General features: G+C 41.5%; 2 protein-coding genes across 2 annotated transcripts; both read right to left on the reverse strand.

Annotated features, from left to right (window-relative positions):
- Positions 1-6,590: 6,590 nt before the first annotated feature.
- BRG3 (SBP (S-ribonuclease binding protein) family protein) lies at positions 6,591-8,007 on the reverse strand. The gene is made up of 3 exons (XM_059588597.2): positions 7,795-8,007; positions 7,340-7,682; positions 6,591-7,231 (listed from the first exon to the last, which is right to left on the reverse strand). The coding sequence occupies exons 1-3, from the start codon at positions 7,848-7,850 to the stop codon at positions 6,650-6,652; spliced, it is 981 nt and encodes a 326-aa protein (XP_059444580.1). The 5' UTR covers positions 7,851-8,007; the 3' UTR covers positions 6,591-6,649.
- A 6,801-nt stretch (positions 8,008-14,808) lies between these two features.
- LOC132174241 (uncharacterized) lies at positions 14,809-17,750 on the reverse strand. Its single transcript, XM_059585932.2, has 4 exons — positions 17,259-17,750; positions 16,687-17,169; positions 16,379-16,539; positions 14,809-16,294 (listed from the first exon to the last, which is right to left on the reverse strand). Exons 1-4 carry the CDS (start codon positions 17,748-17,750, stop codon positions 14,809-14,811), a joined length of 2,622 nt encoding a protein of 873 aa, XP_059441915.2.
- Positions 17,751-18,039: the final 289 nt, after the last annotated feature.

Here is an 18,039-nt window from a genome sequence, read left to right on the forward strand (position 1 = left end):
CCCTAATGGATGGTCACTACAGGACGAACATCATTAATGGTGTGGGCTACCCGAGGTCGGACTTGGTCATGCCACTAATGCTATGTACGGTAGTGTACAATATCTGGGGCACCGATATTGTATTATAGGTCCCTCGGGACAATGCCAACCCAAAAGAGAATGGGTAATATCTCGGGTAGATCATACGGTTGGACTATTATTATTACTTATGATTATAAGTATATATTATATCTATATCACATCCATGATAAATTGTCATAATGTTGCATGTGCTTTATAAACAAATGAGTTCACCATTTAATGACGGGTATGTCATGTGCATTTATACTCACTAAGTCATCGAACTTCTCCTTGTATTATTTCTCTTTTTTCTTCTTATGTACAACTATGTTGTTATAGATAGTTTAGCAAATGATCGATACCGCGAAGTATCCGGTTATATTGGAGGATTCGACCCGGGAGGTGCTTGAGGACTTATTACAAGCTTAGGCAACCGCTCATGGTAACTAGTACTTATAAGTTGTGCTGTAGACCTAGGAGCTTTTATGTATGCTTGCATATTAAGGTATAACATGAATCCCTTGTAAAGATGATGACTCGTATAGTATGATTTTAGCTATTTTGATGTTCCTTGGTAGATGCTCTGTTTGTAATGATTAATGTATATAAAACTTTAATGCTTTCCGCTGTTTAGTATCCTCTGTTTTTGAGGAGTAAAGGTCCCTGAGTCTTGTTCGGGGTGGAATAAGGCTGGAAGGCGAACCGTGAAATTAATTACCAGTTAATTAATTTTCGAAGCGTTACAGCACGTCCGAGGGTTGTTTTAAGGACACCTTACCCTTGTGGACGCATATGAGAGCTTATATATAAGGATCTTACACCCCTTAATCTCCTATTTTTGCCATTTTGAGATGAGAGAACCCTAAAGATAGAAAGTAGAGGTTTGGAGAGAGGACTTTACCTTTGGTCTTATCTTTTTCAAAAGGTAATGATAAGCACCAAATGTTGCACATTCAAGCCCCTTAATTGGTATATGCTAATTTCTTAGCATTGTTATTTGTTTGATTTTGTGTTATTTTAGTGTTTTCAGGTATTTAAGAAAAAGAAGAGCTTGAGCGTATCTGCACTCGAACGCCCAAGCAACTAGGCTCAAGTGCACAACTTAGAGGGATTGAGCGCACACGAGCGTCCAGCACACGCAGGAGCTCCAAATCCACCTTGGACAAGGTTTTTAGTCTTACACTTGGACTAGGAGACTGACTTACGATTTTTCTGGGATTCCTAGGGCATCTAGGGCTTGCTTACTCCCTATAAATAGGCTTCAAACTTCAAGAGAAAAGTGTGCTTAGTTTTAGATAGAAAAAAATCTTTTTAAAGGTTTAGAGAGTTGAAGAGAAGAGGAACATGGTAGGAGGTCATCCTGATGTAGCCATTTCCAAGTAACAATGGTTTAATCGTATTTTAATTTAGGTTTTTCTATATGCATGATAGTTGTATAATTGTGAGAATTGATCTTAATGTTTATATTCAATTATTATGAAATTCTTCTCTTGTCTTAGAAAGTCTTTTATGTTGATTGAACTCAATTTTTTATATTTTCTGTAATTATATGAATTATTGTTATACAACGATTTTAACTGACGCATGATCAATAAGATTTTATAGGTCATGCCTAGAGAAGACGAATTGTACTATACTCGAGTTTAGTGTAATTTAGGTAGATAGTTCGTGCCAACCGAAGATAGGTTATGTTTATTCATTAATTGTGTGTAGCCTATTAAAAAATTAGATAATCTATATCTAGGGAAGATGGATCGTACCACATCTAAGTGGTTAGGTGGACGGTCTGTGCCAACCAAAGATAGATTATACTTATTTCTTAATGATGATAATTTTTCTTGACTACTTAAGTAAGACGAACCTTATATCATGCATAATATGACTTTTCCTTACTAATTTATGATTGACCATTGTTATACGGTTAGTGGTTAAATTAAGCTCCTATTCTCTCATCATTATTATCTTTACTTTTATGCATTTACTTTACAAAAACAAAATCAAAACAAATAACACTACTAAGGAATTAACATATGCGAGTTAAAGAGCTTGAATGTGCAACATTTGGCGCTTATCAGGTAATACCCTAGACTTAAAGTCATTTTGTTTAATGTTATCATCATGATTAGCATATGTTAGTGTTGTTTTGGTCGTTTAAACAACTTTATCTTGTAGATCTAGGTTTTGGGTTTACTCTTATAAGATTTTGTTAAGTCCTAAGACAAGATTACTAATGGTCAATCTCTTATGAATATTGGACATACTTTATTATGCATGGAGGTTTTATTTTGGTTTAAGATTGTGGTTAGTGTCTTAGAAAAGCCTTAGGTTGTAATAGACTAGGAAAAGCTTGGACCTTTGTTGGTTTTGCTCAATTAACAAACGTTTGGTAAGGTTATTGAATAATCAAGGTCAAATGGCCGATAGGATAACCGAACGTTCGATGGTCAGACATAATGACCATTTTGTCACTAGTTTAGATTTAATGGTGTTTTTGTCTAGATTAGGGACTTATAATAAGTCCTTTCATACATTGGGAGATTGGTGACTGTTTGGTGGATTGCCTAGTGGAATCGCATGAGCAAAATGAGTAAAACTCACACAAATGCTTGTTATCTCAATTCTTAATGACATAATTATTTTACAGATCAAATGTGCATGCTCACAACTCACATGAAATACATTTTAGAATGATATAAACTCTACTTTGGAAAAATTAAAAAATAAAAAAGAAAAAAAATAAAAAAAGAAAAAAGAAAAAAGAAAAATTGATTAAGAAAATATGAAATTGTAAATGCATTCATATAAAAGACTGTAAAAAATTGCATCGTGTAACATAATACATCGTATAACGGGATAATGGTCATTGGCTACTATTATACCATAACAGCCATTGACATAGTACATCGTGTGTTGTTTTATAGTTGATCTATTTAATGATGACAAAAATAGAGGAGACAAAACCTATTTTCCTGATAGCGTTGGAGGACTTGGCCAGACTTATTTTTGAGAAGTTGGATCCTGAATTGTTGATCTTTTGATGATGGAACGAGTGCAAAAAAATTAGTCATTTATTAGATTACCAGGATGATGTTTATTTAATTTAGTATGTTTAAAGTAATGGCCCTCATATTGATTGTGAATCGTTGTCAAGGTTATTCAAGATTGTGATCTGGCTTATGATGACTTTGATGAGCTTAACTTTTGGTTTAGCTAAACTTGTTTAATGCTTTAGAACCTTTAGACTTGGTTTATAATTATTTCCTTTTGGCTTGATGATCGGTCTTAGATCGCAACACTTGATGGATATCTATGTTATTGCTTGATTTTTTAGTTTCACTCTGGTGATTATATATTGTGCTGTGATTAGTGGCAATCTTTGTTATGGTAAGTGAAAAGTCTTATGTTTTATGCTCTCTAACAAGAGTGCAATGTCCCCCTATGTTTCCATTTCGTTCAAATGTGAATAGGGTGATGGATAAATGGTTACTCCGTGTACTAGTAACATGTGGGTCGCCTATAATGTGGAATGCATGAGAGAAAATTTATATGTAAAATCAAGCAAGAACTTCACTTAGCTCATTTGAATAGGTCTCTAATATCCGTGTACTAATAACATGTGGTTACACTGTGTACTAATAACATGTGGGTCGCCCTTTAATCTCCCATTTTCTACCTATAAAACATTATTGTTTTACATATTATTAGACCAAGTTCCAACAGTAAATACTGTATTCACGAGCTTTCTGAGGTCGCAGTGTGAAATCTTATAGAGTGTATTCTTGTACTTATTGCATTTGGAAAAACAATATACTTTTTGAGGTAATTGTATTTATAGTGGCTCTAGTTTGTACTAACGATACAAGAGGATGAGAATAAATAAATAGAAAGATACCACGATAAAATAGTAATTGAGTTCATATCAATATTACATTTATGTTACATGTATTACGATATTATGGTAATATATGTAATATCTCAAATTAGTTATCGATTAATTAATTTGGTGGTGTCACAACTCACATGCCTACAAGCCTTCACCCCATCAATGAGGAGAAGTAGCAAAGCAAGTAGGCAACCCTTCTGTGAGGGTGGAGGCATTTCTGTTAGTATTTTATTTTATTTTATTTTATTTTTATCTTATATATTCTTTTAGGAAATTTTTCAGGATATAATGAAAATTTCATAAAGATGTAGAACCCCATCAGTAGGCCTTTATGTCTAACTGTGAAATTAGACAAAACCATTTATGAGATGATCAAAACTCAAGATAATAAAATGGTATTTTCCAAACTAAAAAGGAAAAAACACAAACTAATAAGTTGTGACTTCTTAAAGGATCACGATCCTCTTTATATATATATATATATATATATATATTATAATGTCACATTATTTAAAAACAAAATAATACAATTAAATTTGTATGATATAATAATATTTCTTCATTTTAGTTAGAAAAGGAAGAGGATCCTCCACCTCCCACCTTAAAATAGTTGAAAGACAGCAGGCGAACAATTTGGAGAACCTCTTTCCCTGTCAAAAGTCATGTCCGGTTTTACAAGAATGGTTTAGTTTCAAAATTGTAATAATTATTTTTTTCCAAAAGTAGAATAATCCTTTTTTTCAGGTAAGCTATTGATGAGATTCCTAGGCAGAAACACCCAGGTATAGTGGCCAAAAGGCAAAAGACAATTTAAACCCCGGCCCCACCCCCCCAAATTACAAAAAAGTATAGTCTTGATGGCAATTTAATTGAGTAGATAATGAAGATAATGATAACAGGAAAAAGAAGAGAGAGAGAGAGAGAGAGAGGAAGTGGGTGGGTGGGAATGGGATTCACGTGTTCCAGAGGGCATATATAATGCCGGTCAGATGGTCCAGATCTGGTGAGGGCCCACAAGTGGGGCCAGACAAATAATAATTAAAATAAAAACATTATTTATTTTATTTTTACCATTGACTCATAACATGCCAACTTTGACGTTTGTACCTTTTTTTTAGTTTTGTTTTGTTTAGGTGGGGTCCACCCAGGGTTTTTGTCCTTTCAAATCTGAGGTTTTTTTTTTTTTTTTTTAAATTTTAATTTTAATAATAATGTGTCCCTTTAGTTGGACAAAGGTTGACGTTTGATTTTAGAGTTTCAATTAAATTGAATGCGACTGCCAAACAATTTTAGGCATCTTCCACTCCACTCATTTATGGTGGAGTTGATTCCAAGGCCTCCATTGAAATTGTCAATTCAATTCCTATATTCACGCCAATTACTACTCTAACAAAATAATGGAATATGTTTAGCCTCTTTTTCATATATAATCTTCTTCTTTTTTTTTTTCTTTTTTTTTTTTGTGGTCATTAATAGGTGCAAATTTCCCTTAAAACCAGAAGTAACGTGTCAATCACTTCCAAAACAACCCATTCAGTTTCAACCGGGCTAAGAAGTAATACATTTTATTTTATTTTGTTTTTTTTAGTTAATAAATAAATAAAACCGTGACAGGAAATCCTAACCGCCAAAATTTATAGCGGGAGTAATAAGTAGTCAAAGGACGACCGTACCATTTACTACTGCAAGAAAGCACAATCACAGGCTGCCACTTTTAGCAGAACCCCGTTCTTTTTTTTTTCTTTTTTTCTTTTACCACTTATAAATAAATAAAATAAAATAAAAACAGTTATTTTAATATACTTAAAACCAAATCCTGATTCTGTGTGTGTGGTCCCTGTTGTTGGACAGTGACAGAAGAGGGTTTAGACAGAAAAGTAAGTGCCTCCCTGAAGCCACGAGTCCCAACAACCATCTTTAATTTTAGAAAGAATTGAAACGGTAACACGTCGTCGTTTACAATACCCCAACTTTCTTTTTAATACTAGTTTATAAAATTTCACTTGTTTTGTTTTGTTTTTGACGGGGTTATTCCAACCACCGACTCTGGTGTCGGCTTCTCCTTTGGATTTTGGTGCCAAAGGCTGGCAGCTACACAAGCACAGCCCTACAGTGCGCACAATCGAGACAAAACAAATCAGAGAGAGATTAGTGCTGCCGTTGGCAATGGGATGCCACTGCTCCCAACAGCGACATTTGCGCGCGTCCTACGTGTCAGCTTTTGCCTCACACCAGTCCCTTTCGCCTTTCCTCGTTGACTCCACGCGCCTGTGCTCCACGCTCCACGCTCCATTGCCGTTCGCCAGCTGGTGTACAGAGTACTAGCTGTCGGTTAGATCCTCCGCATGCCGTCCGTCGCCCTACGTCCTCGGGTCTGGACCCTCCCTTTTTGCCCATAACTCCAACATTTAACGCCATTATTACGTTAAAATGCGCCTGCATTTCACCTTCTTTACGCACGATAATTAATTCCCATGTAAAACAACTCAATGAGAGAAATTAGGCTGCAAAATGGTTTCAAATTCTTTACGTAATTGGTTCTTGATTTTGGGATGGTCTTTCCGACCATTTGCTGAGAAAATTCATGTCCCACAAACAACAAATCGAGGGAAAGAAAATATAGATACAAAAAAAAATGAGACTGACAAGAAAGAAAGGATCCATGGGATCATCTAAATTTCTAGAATTTGATCTGTTCTTTGAGGTTCAGGACATGTTAACATGCACACTGGCGTTCTTGGTGGATTTACAGATGGGGCAAGTGTGGAGCGTAGAGCCACACGCGGTACAGAGACAGAGGTGCCTGCAGGGCAACAGCAGTACGCACGACTCTTGTTTCGCACAGTTTCTACACCACCTGTTGCCACATTGATCACTCCTATAGTAGTCTCTTTCTCCTCCGATCCTCGCTAACGTGCGCGGGCCCTCCACCTCTGTGTGATGATCCTCCACGTTCTCGCCGCTGCTTCCGCAGCAGGACTGGGCGTCGTCCATGTGTGCGGCGGCCGTCTCGTCGTCTAATCCTGCGCCGTGGGCCAGCACCTGCTCCAGGTTGGTTCGGAGAGCGTTGGCCGTGGCCTCGTTGCTCTGCGCCAGGTCGCGCCATATCTGATTCTCTATGCATAAGCACTTGACCCTCTCTTCCAGAGCCCAGTTCAGTTTACCAATCTTCTCTATCTCTTCCTCTTTCGCCTTCAGCCTCTTCATCATCCCCAACTCTATTGCCTCTATTATCCTCCTCGCTTGTCTCTTTCTCTTTTCCTCAATCTCCATCCTCACCTTCTCCATCTGTAACAACAACAGAAATTACAAATTAATACTTCACTCACGATCAACAAACATCTAATGAAAAATCAAAACAAAAAGAGCGCGATTGATTAGATTAATTAGGCGTACATGCTGGGAAACCAGGCGGTCGATGTCGAACTGCTGTTGTTGGATCTGGAAGGAAATGTCTTCACCAAGAAACGAGAAGAAGCCGCAATTCTTGTGGGGTTGAGGATTTGGGTTGGAAAAGAAAGGGTTGATCGCGTCTCTTGAGCGCTTTCTTGATATGGGGATGTTGTAGGTGAGGCCGCTGTCGGATTTCATTGCACCTTTCGGAGGAATCGAATCAATCACCACAGAACTGTGTGCTGGTAACAGAGTCTCCGTCGTCGTGGTTCCTGATAATGGAACTGTGTAACCCATATGGGAGTTGTACATATTGCTGTTTACCTCAATGAGATTCATCATTTCCCTGCAAATTCATCACCCCCCATAACTTTAGATGGAAAAAAAAAAAAAAAAAAAAAAAACAAACAAATAAAAATAAAAATGAAAACAAAAGAAGAAGAAGAGAAAAAGGGTACCTGTTTCCTATGAGTTGAGAAGGGAAGAGATTGAGATGCCGAGCCTCAACAGCCATGAAGAAGAAAAGGGTTGTGGAGGCTATTCTTTGTCTTGGTACTTCTCTGTATCTGTACGCGTTCCACCCTGCTTTGGGCTTTTAGAGGGGAAAATAGGAGAGAACGACAACGACGAGAAAATGAACAAAAAGGCATGCAATAGAGGTGGCAAGGCTGTGGTGGGGTTTATTTAGGGTTTGATTTGGTTTGGAGAGAGATAATCTTATCAAATATTAAAAAAAAAAAAAAAAAAAAAAAAACGCCCACATTTTTAGAAAGACAAAGAGAAAGTAAAGTAGACTAGAAGGGGGACCCGTTTGTTGGTTTTTGGTTTTGGCTATGTTGGGATTCGGTTACCGGAAACACCCCTCTCATCCTACTTATCTTAAGAAACAGAGATCCGGTCAGTCCGCAATTTTTGTGACTTACTAGGGGTACATACGGAATATCGTCCCGTCTTTATCGTAACTAGATTTTTGTTTTTTTAATTTTGTTAAAAAAAAAAGAGGTATAGCCTGCCTGGTGCATGTGGTGATTAAAAAACTGACACGCCGGGCATCTGCCACGAAACACCTGCCGACTGGAGCCTGCCACGTAGACAGCTACACTCCAACCCACCACCTTTACTCATTTTTTTGATCTTTTCTCGTCCCTGAACACTGAACAGAACAACGTGATGAGCGCGGGCCCCATGAAACACGTGTGGGGGCAGAGTGGGGGAGAATAGGACAAATCAACCCCTGTGGCCACGTGCGACGTGCCAGCGTGTACTTTTCTGATTCCCCACCATGCCCCTGCCTGTCTAGATTAGGCTTGGTGGCCGTTGTGATGGGGATTCTCCTTTGGCAGTTTCCCACTTCGAGCACGGTGCCGCTCTACGTTAATCCAGCTGATAAAATCACAACGGCATTAATTTTTCAAAAATTACAACGATTTACGTTAATCTCACTAATCAACGGTTCAGAGTTTCAGATTTTATAGAATCTGATCCTATTAAAGATATAATTTACTCCCATTTGTTTTTATTTTTATTTTTTTCTTCCCTTGGCGAAAAAGGAAAAAATGCTGTTCACAAATCATGCCGATTTTGACAGATCCGAGATGTCAAAGTTTGACCGAGTAATATTTTGAGCAATTAAAACTCTACTCCACAAAATTTATTTCCTAAATAAAAATGTACATGGAATCCATGTGATGTTGTTATCCGGAATAGGATGTAGCATTAAAGTTATTATTTTTATGGAATATCGTAAATATAGAATTAATTTTTTTTTAGAAGAAATAAATATTCAGTTGATAAATATAACGGAGTTAATGCTATACATCACTAACTATCTATGTAAAAAGGATGGATGATGATGATTAAAATTACTCAAAATATAAAGTATAAAGTATAAACTGTTAGAACACAGTTTTCCGATGGATGACGTGACACAATTTTTGGCTGCACAGCAGTGTCCAAGGACAGGCCGGTTGTTGCACTGCGGTGTCTGAGGACGGGTGGGTCTGGTAAACAAGAGCAAACAATAGGGTTAAAGTTCCCGGTGGTTTCCCGGGGATACTCCGATGCCTAAGTCAATAATCAAAGAAGGAAGATGTAAACAACACAGAGCTTATATAGCAAAAGTTGGGATTACCTTAGTATTGATAAATGACTTGTATTTATAGGCATGAGAGGAGTTTGATTTCCCATATGTTTAGGGATCTTATCCCTCAATATCTGGTGTGCAAACATTTGAAAAGTGAGATAGTGTTTGTTAGCTGTTCCGTGATCTTAATAGCCTAAGATCAGGGAATAAGTATTATAGCATTTGCGCGATGTTAAGTCAAAATGTTCGAGTTGGACTCGGTCATCTACATTAGCTTGGAAGCTAACTGACGTATCTTGATCGACATGGATAACCTGAATAGAGGAGGACCAGTCATGTTTCTATGATGGAATGACCAATGCACCCTTCGGTCTTTGACTATCTTGGCCCATGAGTAATGCCTCAAGCTAGGAGCCTGAGACCTCCTTAGGCTAAGTCGACCGAGAGCTCAGCAACCCAGTATTATATGCAGCTTTAGGTAGAAAGCCCGTTGGGCCTTCTCGAACTGATCCATGACCCAACAGTTACCCCCCAATTTCCTGATCCAGATGACTAGAAATTTTTGTATTCTCCAAAGATGGATCGGTTCCCTGGTGTTCGGTACTCGGTAATCGTATGCCTGAGATTCCGAGAAAGAACCTTAATTTTGGCTTTGGATTTTGGCGGGACTTTTCCCACTTATTTATTTATTTTTTGCTGAGATGCTCGAATTATCTGAAGATTCGTTGGTTCCCTTATCTGTCGATCCGGATGAACGATCATACGTCCACGTGTCGGCCTTGGAATGGCTGCCTCCCGAGTCACCACGCGTTATGATAAGACGGCCTGTCGCGGCTTTTAATGCACTCATTCCCAAGGCGTCTTCTAGGGTTTCGATGCGCCGACGTCTCTACGTCTTCTTAGATTCTTCAGTTTCCCCAACCTTTCATTTTCTCAGACTCTTTGTTGCCTCAGACTTATTATAAAAAGAGTTGCTATGCGTTGATTCTAAGTTTCGTCTTCTGGCCTTTCAAAACACCATTATCACATACGAAGTTCTGCAATTTTTTTATCCTCCCATCTGGCTTGCTTTCATCCTGATTTTTCTTCTGAATACTTCTTTCTTCGGGTTGTGTTTTTCAGGGTTTCGGTCAATCGAACCCTTTTTCTTCCTTCCTGCGAACCATTTGTTCATCCTGACAGTCCAGTGCTCAGGTATTTAAATCTACTATTACCATTCATTGAACCTGCAGTTGACCATCTCCGACTGTCGGTGACTTACTTGCTGATACACCACTCTTATCCTTGCATTCCTCGATCTTTATACCCAGAGTTTCTTTTCCTTATGGGTGACGGAGAAGGTTCTGGCTTGAACGATGGGGGTTCTTACCCTACTATGTGGAAGGCCGCCTTATCATCGAAAGATGAAAGGCGGATTAGACTGGATTGCTACATACCGAAGTCGGTATTGCTTCGGTTTGACGATGACCGACAAGGTGCCATAATGAGTGCCGAGGAGCATGAGGTTTGCCTGTACGAGGAGATGTTCCGTGCAGGCCTTAGATTACCGTTCCCGAGAATCGTTCGGGAACTACTGAGCTATTTGAATGTAGCTCTTCACCAAATCGTCCCCAACGTTTGGAGGATGTTTTTTGGCTGCGTAATTTTGTGGCCAACAGCCCTAAGGGACGGGCATTCCCTGACTATTAGGGAATTTTTGTCGGCATATCGGTTCACTAAGAACCCAAAGACGGAGGTACTTTATAACTTTCAGGCCCGATGGGGCAAATTGGTATTATTTGAAAAAACTCTTACCAGCAACCGAGCATGGAAGAATAAATTTTTCTTTGCTCGGGGACAATGGGAATTTGCCCCTTCGGAGAAAGTGGAAGGTCCAAGAGTTCCTCGGGGAAACAACTTTCCCAGTGAATGATGCGAGTCTTGAACTGAAGCTATCTTCGGAGGAGCATGTTCGGGTGAGCATAGTTATCGCTTGGGCTCGGGAACATGAGGAGGCTACCTTGTTTAAGAACTTGGTAACTACGGCCAAGTTGAGATATCATCTGTATGTTGCTGGGTCCGTCCTCAGCAAACCCAAGAGACCGAGGGAGTGATGCCCGAGGTTGCACAAAAACAGACCGTCCCACGGGGTCGGGCACCTGGAGTTATGAGACAGACTCCTGTGATAGAGGGTGTGATGCCCGAGGATGCAATAAGACCTTGTCCGGTTGGGGAAGAGTCGGTCGCAAGGCCAATGAAGAAGCATGTGAAGAGAACGCCTGTGAAGAAGAAGCGTCCGAGAGATGATCCTTCAAAGACTCTTGCTTTGGAGCTTAAAGAGCTTGAAGCAGAGCAGCCGTTGCTCAAAAAAGTCAAAGTGACCAAGCCGACAGGGTCACCCAATGCTGTCGATATAGGCAAGTAGAAGGTTGTCCAACTCTTGGCAGCCCGAAGGAAGGAAGGCTTTAAACCGGTCATCCGTCTAGCCAGCGCATACTGCTGGCCTATTTCCTTTGTTCCTCCTTCGGTGACTCCTCCAGCCGGGCCTGCTGACTCTCCGACTCCCGTAATTCCTGTCGATTCGATTACTCCAGTTCATTCTGGTCCCAACATTAATCGCATCCTACAGGAGGTTGCGATGGAGGTGTACTCAGATTCCTCGGTTGGGAATGAGAACGAAAGATCCAATCCTGTAATTCCCGTGGCCTAGCTGGTGAGACCGTCGGTTATCGAGGCAAAGGAGGTACAAGCTGACGCCAGCTCGCAGGCGCCTTGTCCAAGTACCTCTCAAGTTGTAACCGCTCCTGGTGCTCAGGAGTTTCCAGCTGAAGGTGATTCTGCCGCAGATTGTTTTAGGGTACAACCCCCCAGCGTCGACTGGTCGGTAGGCCACCCCCTTACCAATCTCAGGGGTGATCTCCTGGGAACCCTTTCTCTGCGCTGGTGGCTTTGGTACCCCACGACTGATTGTCTGGGCAGTGTGACCACTCAGCTCGAGGGATGGTAGAGGCATGCCTCTACTATCAGTTTGTCGTAAGTACCTCATATTTTTGTTTTTGTTTTGTAGTGCTTCATCTATATACTAATCCTTTTTTGTTCCAGAGCCTCATGAGGTCGATGTTACTCTACTGCGATTTCATGAAAGCTGTGCAAAATTCGGCCGAGGAATCCGACAATTTGAAAGCTAAAGTCGTGGAGATGGAACAAAAGCTGTCGGAGTCCGAGGCCGAGAATATAAGGTTGAGGGGAGTCATCTCTCAGCAGGATGCAGAATTGTTGGCTGCTGGTCAGCAGCAACCTTTGATTCAGACCGAAGCTGCTGAGGCCGAGACTGCTCGGGCCGCTATAGACAAAAAATTCTCGATTCTAACTGCCGAGGCAGAAGCTCTCCAGGCAGATAATGGTCGCCTTTTTGAAGAAAATTCCAAAATGAAGGCGGATCAGGATCAGCTCGAGAAGAGAGTTGCTAAGGTTCTGAGGCATGTTAGGGAAGCTCAGGCCGAGAGAGATATTCAAAGGGCTTTGGCCACGGAGGCTTGTTCGGCTCAGACTGTGGCCGAGGAGAGAAGAAATTTCTTCAAGGATAAGTTCAAGAAGTCCGAGTCCCAGCTAAGGGAAGCCAATGATCGAGCCCAAAAATTTGAGAAGCAATTGTCGTGCGCCGCCTGGACTCGCGACTATGCTTGGCTGGATGGGATTACTTTCGGGTTTGAGACCTTCCGAGCTTGGGCTCAGGATCCTTCTTTCTCTGTGGACCTTAACAAAGTGGAGGTTGATGATCTACCATTCACTAATGAAGCCTTGGAAAGGATTATCTCTCTCGGACAAGAGCAAATGCTTGATGCTAAGGGAATCTTCAAATTCGGCTTCACTCCTGAGGAAAGCCAGCCTGCGAACGATGATCAAGCCGTGGAGCCCCAAGTCCTTGTTGATGCACCTACTGCTATTGAGATCCCTAAGCCAACCAACCCGAAGGGGGTTTAGCTTGTAATTTCCAACTGCTTGTATATATTTTTGATGTAGACAATTGTTCGTTTTTCTTGTCTTTCTATACAATTAGCAGATTATCTTCTTTTTTTCTTTTTTTCTTTTTTTTTTTTTTTTTTAAATCTTAAAGAATCTTAATCACCTCTTCATCCTTGAGTTTTACCTTTCCTTGGATGTACGTCCGAGGACTTTGGCCGAGGAGGTTTCCTTAGGACCTATTCGAGGTCGGTATTAAGAGGTTGGTCTTTTCGAATGTAACTAACCTTGGAAACATGTCCGAAGAGTAAGGTAGGATTTTTAATCACCCTCGGAAACCTGTCCGAGGAGTTTGTCTAACTACCCTCGGAAACCTGTCCGAGGAGTAAGTCGGATGAGCTAGTCTCGGAAACCTGTCCGAGGAGTAAGTTGGATGAGTTATAGTCTCTTCGACTGTCTCTCTCTAACTACTTTCGGAAACCTGTTCGAGAAGAGAGTTGAGAGGTGAGTTATACTCTCTTCGACTGTACAACTACCTTCAGAAACCTATCTGAGGAGTGAGTTGGATGAGTTATAGTGTCTTCGACTGTCTCTCTCTAACTACTTTCGGAAACCTGTCCGAGAAGAGAGTTGAGAGGTGAGTTATAGTCTCTTCGACTGTACAACTACTCTCGGAAACCTATCCGAGGAGTGAGTTGGATGAGTTATAGTCTCTTCGACTGTCTCTCTCTAACTACTTTCGAAAACCTGTCCGAGAAGAAAGTTGAGAGGTGAGTTGGATGTACTTCGATTGTTGTAACTTCAGGAGACTTTTATTGATGAAACACAAAACAGAAGAAACAAGTAAAATAATGACAAATCCCCTTAATGAAATTACAATTTAAACAAAGTACTTTTTGAGATGCTCTATGTTCCACGGTCAGGGGAGCATCCCATAGAACTTCGGGAATACTTTCTGCCCACTCTCCTTTTCGGTCACCGAGCTTCTTCTTCAAAAGTTTGAAGATTGACTTGTTAGTGACCTCCTCTTGTCCGTTTGCCTGGGGATGTCCAGGGGATGAGAAGTAATTTCTTATATGGAGTTTAGCACACCATTCTTTGAATGAATCACAGTCGAATTGCTTTCCATTATCCGTGACGAATGCATATGGAATGCCGTATCGACAGATGACATTTTTCCATCAGAATTTCTCTATGCTCTTGGCTGTTATGTTTACTAGGGCTTCTACTTCCACCCACTTCGTGAAATAGTCCACAGCGACTACTGCAAACCGAACACCCCCTTTCCACGAGGTAGTGGTCCCACTATGTCTACCCCCCATTACGAGAAGGGCCATGGTGAAGAGATTGAGCTTAACTCCTCGGGGGGTTGCTTGTTGATATTGGCAAAACGTTGGCACTTGTCGCAATGTCTGACCATTTCTACCGAGTCCTTGGTCATATTAGGCTAATAGAAGCCTGCTCGGACCGCCTTATGCGCCAACATTCTTGCACCTGAATGACTTCCACAAATGCTTTCGTGAATCTCACGAAGTACATAATTGCCTTCTTCTTTGAAAATGCACTTAAGAAGTGGCAACATGAAACCTCGTTTGTACAAGGTTCCATTTACCATGGTAAATCTGGCAACCTTTTTCCTCAGCTGGACAGCTGCTCTTTTCTCCTCTAAGAGAATCCCTTTCTTCAGATATTCTACCACTTCCTTTTGCCAGTCTGGTACCGCTTCTGCTGTCAAGACCAAGACCTCCTCGGTTATCGTTGGTCGGGCCAAGGTCTGAGTTACTTCTTCGGATTCCCCTGCATACTCCTCGGCTAATGCAATCTGAGCAAGATGGTCTGCTTTCTCGTTTTCTTCCCTTGAGATTTTTACAATGCATAACTTCTTGAAAGAGCTCTGAATGTCTTGTACCTTTGACAAGTACAACTTCATTTTAACTCCCTTTGCTTCAAATTCCCCTTGTATGTGCCCAACAATTACTTGTGAGTCGCTTCGTACCTCAATGAATTCAGCTCCCATTTCTCGAGCTAGGCCTAATCCCGCTATCACAGCCTCATATTCGGCTTCATTGTTGGTAGTTTTAAATTTCAATCTTATGGAACAATGCAACTCTTCTCCTTCTGGGGTGATTAGTATTACCCCAGCTCTGCCGTGTTTTCTTGTGGATGATTCATCCACGTAAACTACCCAGGTTTCATCCCTCGGCCATTGTGTAGCATCTGGTAAGTTTGTAAATTCTGCCAAAAAGTCTGCTAATGCATGACCCTTGATAGAGTTCCGAGGAAAGAATTCTATATCAAACTCTCCAAGTTCAATTGCCCAGTTAGCCAGTCTTCCGGACAAATCCAGTTTGCGAAGTACCTTCCTGAGAGGGTATTCAGTAAGAACCTTTATCGTGTGAGCTTGAAAATACGGCCGAAGTTTCCTCGATGAAATAGTTAGAGCGAAAGCCAGCTTCTCCATCTGGGGATATCTCTCCTCGGCCCCTTTCAAAGCTCGGCTGATAAAGTATACAGGTTTCTGTACCCCCTCTTCTTCTCGTATAAGGGCTGCACTGACTGCTATTGGAGACATAGCCAAGTACAAATACAATACTTCTCCTGGGACTGTTCGGCTGAGCAAAGGTGGGCTGACTAAATACTTCTTCAGTGCCCTAAAAGCTTCTTCGCACTCATCGGACCACTCATAGGCCTTCCTCAGGATTTTAAAGAATGGTAGACACTTATCAATGGATCGAGAGATGAACAGGTTCAGTGCTGCTATTCTGCCCGTCAATTGTTGGAGCTGTTTCGTATTCTTCGGAGACTGCATATCCAAAACTGCTTGGATCTTCTTCGGGTTAGCTTCAATTCCTTGGTTTGACACCATATAGCCGAGGAATCTTCCTGAGGACCCTCCGAACGCACACTTTGCAGTATTCAGCTTCATCCCATACCTTTTCAACGTTTCAAACGTTTCATGTAGGTCAGCTGTCTGGTGTTATGGCAACGTGCTTTTAACCAACATGTCATCTACGTACACTTCCATGTTCTGCCCGATCTGCTCTCCAAACATCTTGTTCACCAATCTCTGGTACGTCGCCCCTGCATTCTTGAGACCGAAAGGCATGACCTTATGGCAGTACAAGCCTCGGTCGGTAATGAATGCAGTCTTCTCCCTATCTTCAAGGTGCATGTAGATCTGGATTAACCAGAAAAAGCATCCATAAAACTGAGTAAGCTGTACCCAGATGTTGAATCGACCAGGGCATCAATGCGGGGAAGCTTTGTTGAGGTCGGTGAAGTCTGCACACATTCTCCACTTTTCGTTGGACTTTTTAACCAATACTATATTGGCTAACCAATCGGGATAGTGTACTTCTTCTATAAACCGAGCTCTGAGCAACTTCTCCACCTCCTCGGCTATCGCCATGTTTCGCTCATGAGCAAACTTTCTTCTTTTATTCTTTACTGGTTTTATGCTGGGATCCACGTTGACCTGGTGGAGTATTTCTTCGGAGCTGATACCAGCCATGTCTTCGTGCGTCCACGCAAACACCTCCAAATTTGCTTTTAGAAAAGTGACGAGGCTTTCTCGGACCTCCGAGGAGAGTTGAGAACCGATCTTCACCACTTTGTTGTTTGCTACAACCACGTCTTCTAATGCCTCTGCAGGTTCGCCCTTTGATTCACCTTCCTTTCCACTTCTCACGGTACTCACCGTCAAAGGTGTAACTTCCGACGGTTTCTTCAGGGAAGTGATATAACACTTCCTTGCAGCAATTTGGTCTCCCTGAACCTCTCTGACTCCTTCCTCTGTTGGGGACTTCATCTTCAAATAGTAGGTTGAAGTTACCGCTTTCAACTTATTCAAGGTTGGCTGACCAATTATGCGTTGTAGGTTGACGGTCGGTCGACTACCAAGAAATCCACCATAACAGTTGATTGCCTGGGAGCTGTTCCTGCTGTCACAGGAAGTGAAATAATTCCGACAGGTTGGACTTGCTCTCCCGCAAATCCAACCAATGGAGAGCCAAACGGGGAGATCCTGCTACGATCAATGCCCTTCTGTTTGAAAACTGGCCAATAAAGGATGTTAGCCGAGCTTCCATTATCTACCAAAATTCGGTGGAGCAAATGGTTGGCCACAGTCACTGTTACCACCAATGCATCATTATGAGGCATCATTACCCTATTTCCATCCTCGTCGGTGAATGATAAGACCATGGGTTCTCGTTTCAAGGTCTTGGCTGGCCTTTCAAGGAAAAGAACCTGCTCGGTCTGCACCTCTCGGGCATGGGCTCTTCTTGCTGAGTTAGACTCCCCTCCACTAGCTATTCCTCCCGAAATGGTTAAGATTTCTCCAACCACCTCATGATTCTGAGGTGGGGGTCGAGCATCCCGATCATTCATCGGCTCCGCCTGCCGATTGTGTGCTGGTTTGACATACCGCTCATTCCTCGAACCAACATCATGCCTTGGGCTCTGGTCTCAGCCTTCGGCGACTTCTCGATTCCCCTCAAGCGGTAGGCGTTGCTGGTAGTCTCTTCCTCGATCTCTTTCGTCTGCCAAGAACCTCACCAATCTGCCATTCTTTATGAAGGACTCTATCTCTTAGCGAAGAGATACACACTCTTCCGTCAAGTGTCCAACTTTATTGTGATACTAGCAAAACTTAGTACGGTCTCGCTTCGAAGCGGGA

Source organism: Corylus avellana, chromosome 3 (genome assembly GCF_965113065.1).
Source record: "Corylus avellana chromosome 3, dhCorAvel1.hap1.2, whole genome shotgun sequence".
Classification (NCBI taxonomy): Eukaryota; Viridiplantae; Streptophyta; class Magnoliopsida; order Fagales; family Betulaceae; genus Corylus; species Corylus avellana.

What these genes read in the sequence shown, in the direction of transcription:
- BRG3 (XM_059588597.2), bottom strand. Translation starts at nt 7,850, where the DNA reads ATGGCTGTTGAGGCTCGGCATCTCAATCTCTTCCCTTCTCAACTCATA. An exon ending in TCTCAACTCATAGGAAACAG is followed by an intron (nt 7,683 to 7,794) that starts GTACCCTTTTTC and finishes ATGAATTTGCAG; the next exon opens with GGAAATGATGAATCTCATTG. An exon ending in ACCGCCTGGTTTCCCAGCAT is followed by an intron (nt 7,232 to 7,339) that starts GTACGCCTAATT and finishes TTGTTGTTACAG; the next exon opens with ATGGAGAAGGTGAGGATGGA.
- LOC132174241 (XM_059585932.2), bottom strand. Translation starts at nt 17,750, where the DNA reads ATGAATGATCGGGATGCTCGACCCCCACCTCAGAATCATGAGGTGGTT. An exon ending in CTGTTATGGTGGATTTCTTG is followed by an intron (nt 17,170 to 17,258) that starts GTAGTCGACCGA and finishes TACTATTTGAAG; the next exon opens with ATGAAGTCCCCAACAGAGGA. An exon ending in CCGATTGGTTAGCCAATATA is followed by an intron (nt 16,540 to 16,686) that starts GTATTGGTTAAA and finishes TGGTTAATCCAG; the next exon opens with ATCTACATGCACCTTGAAGA.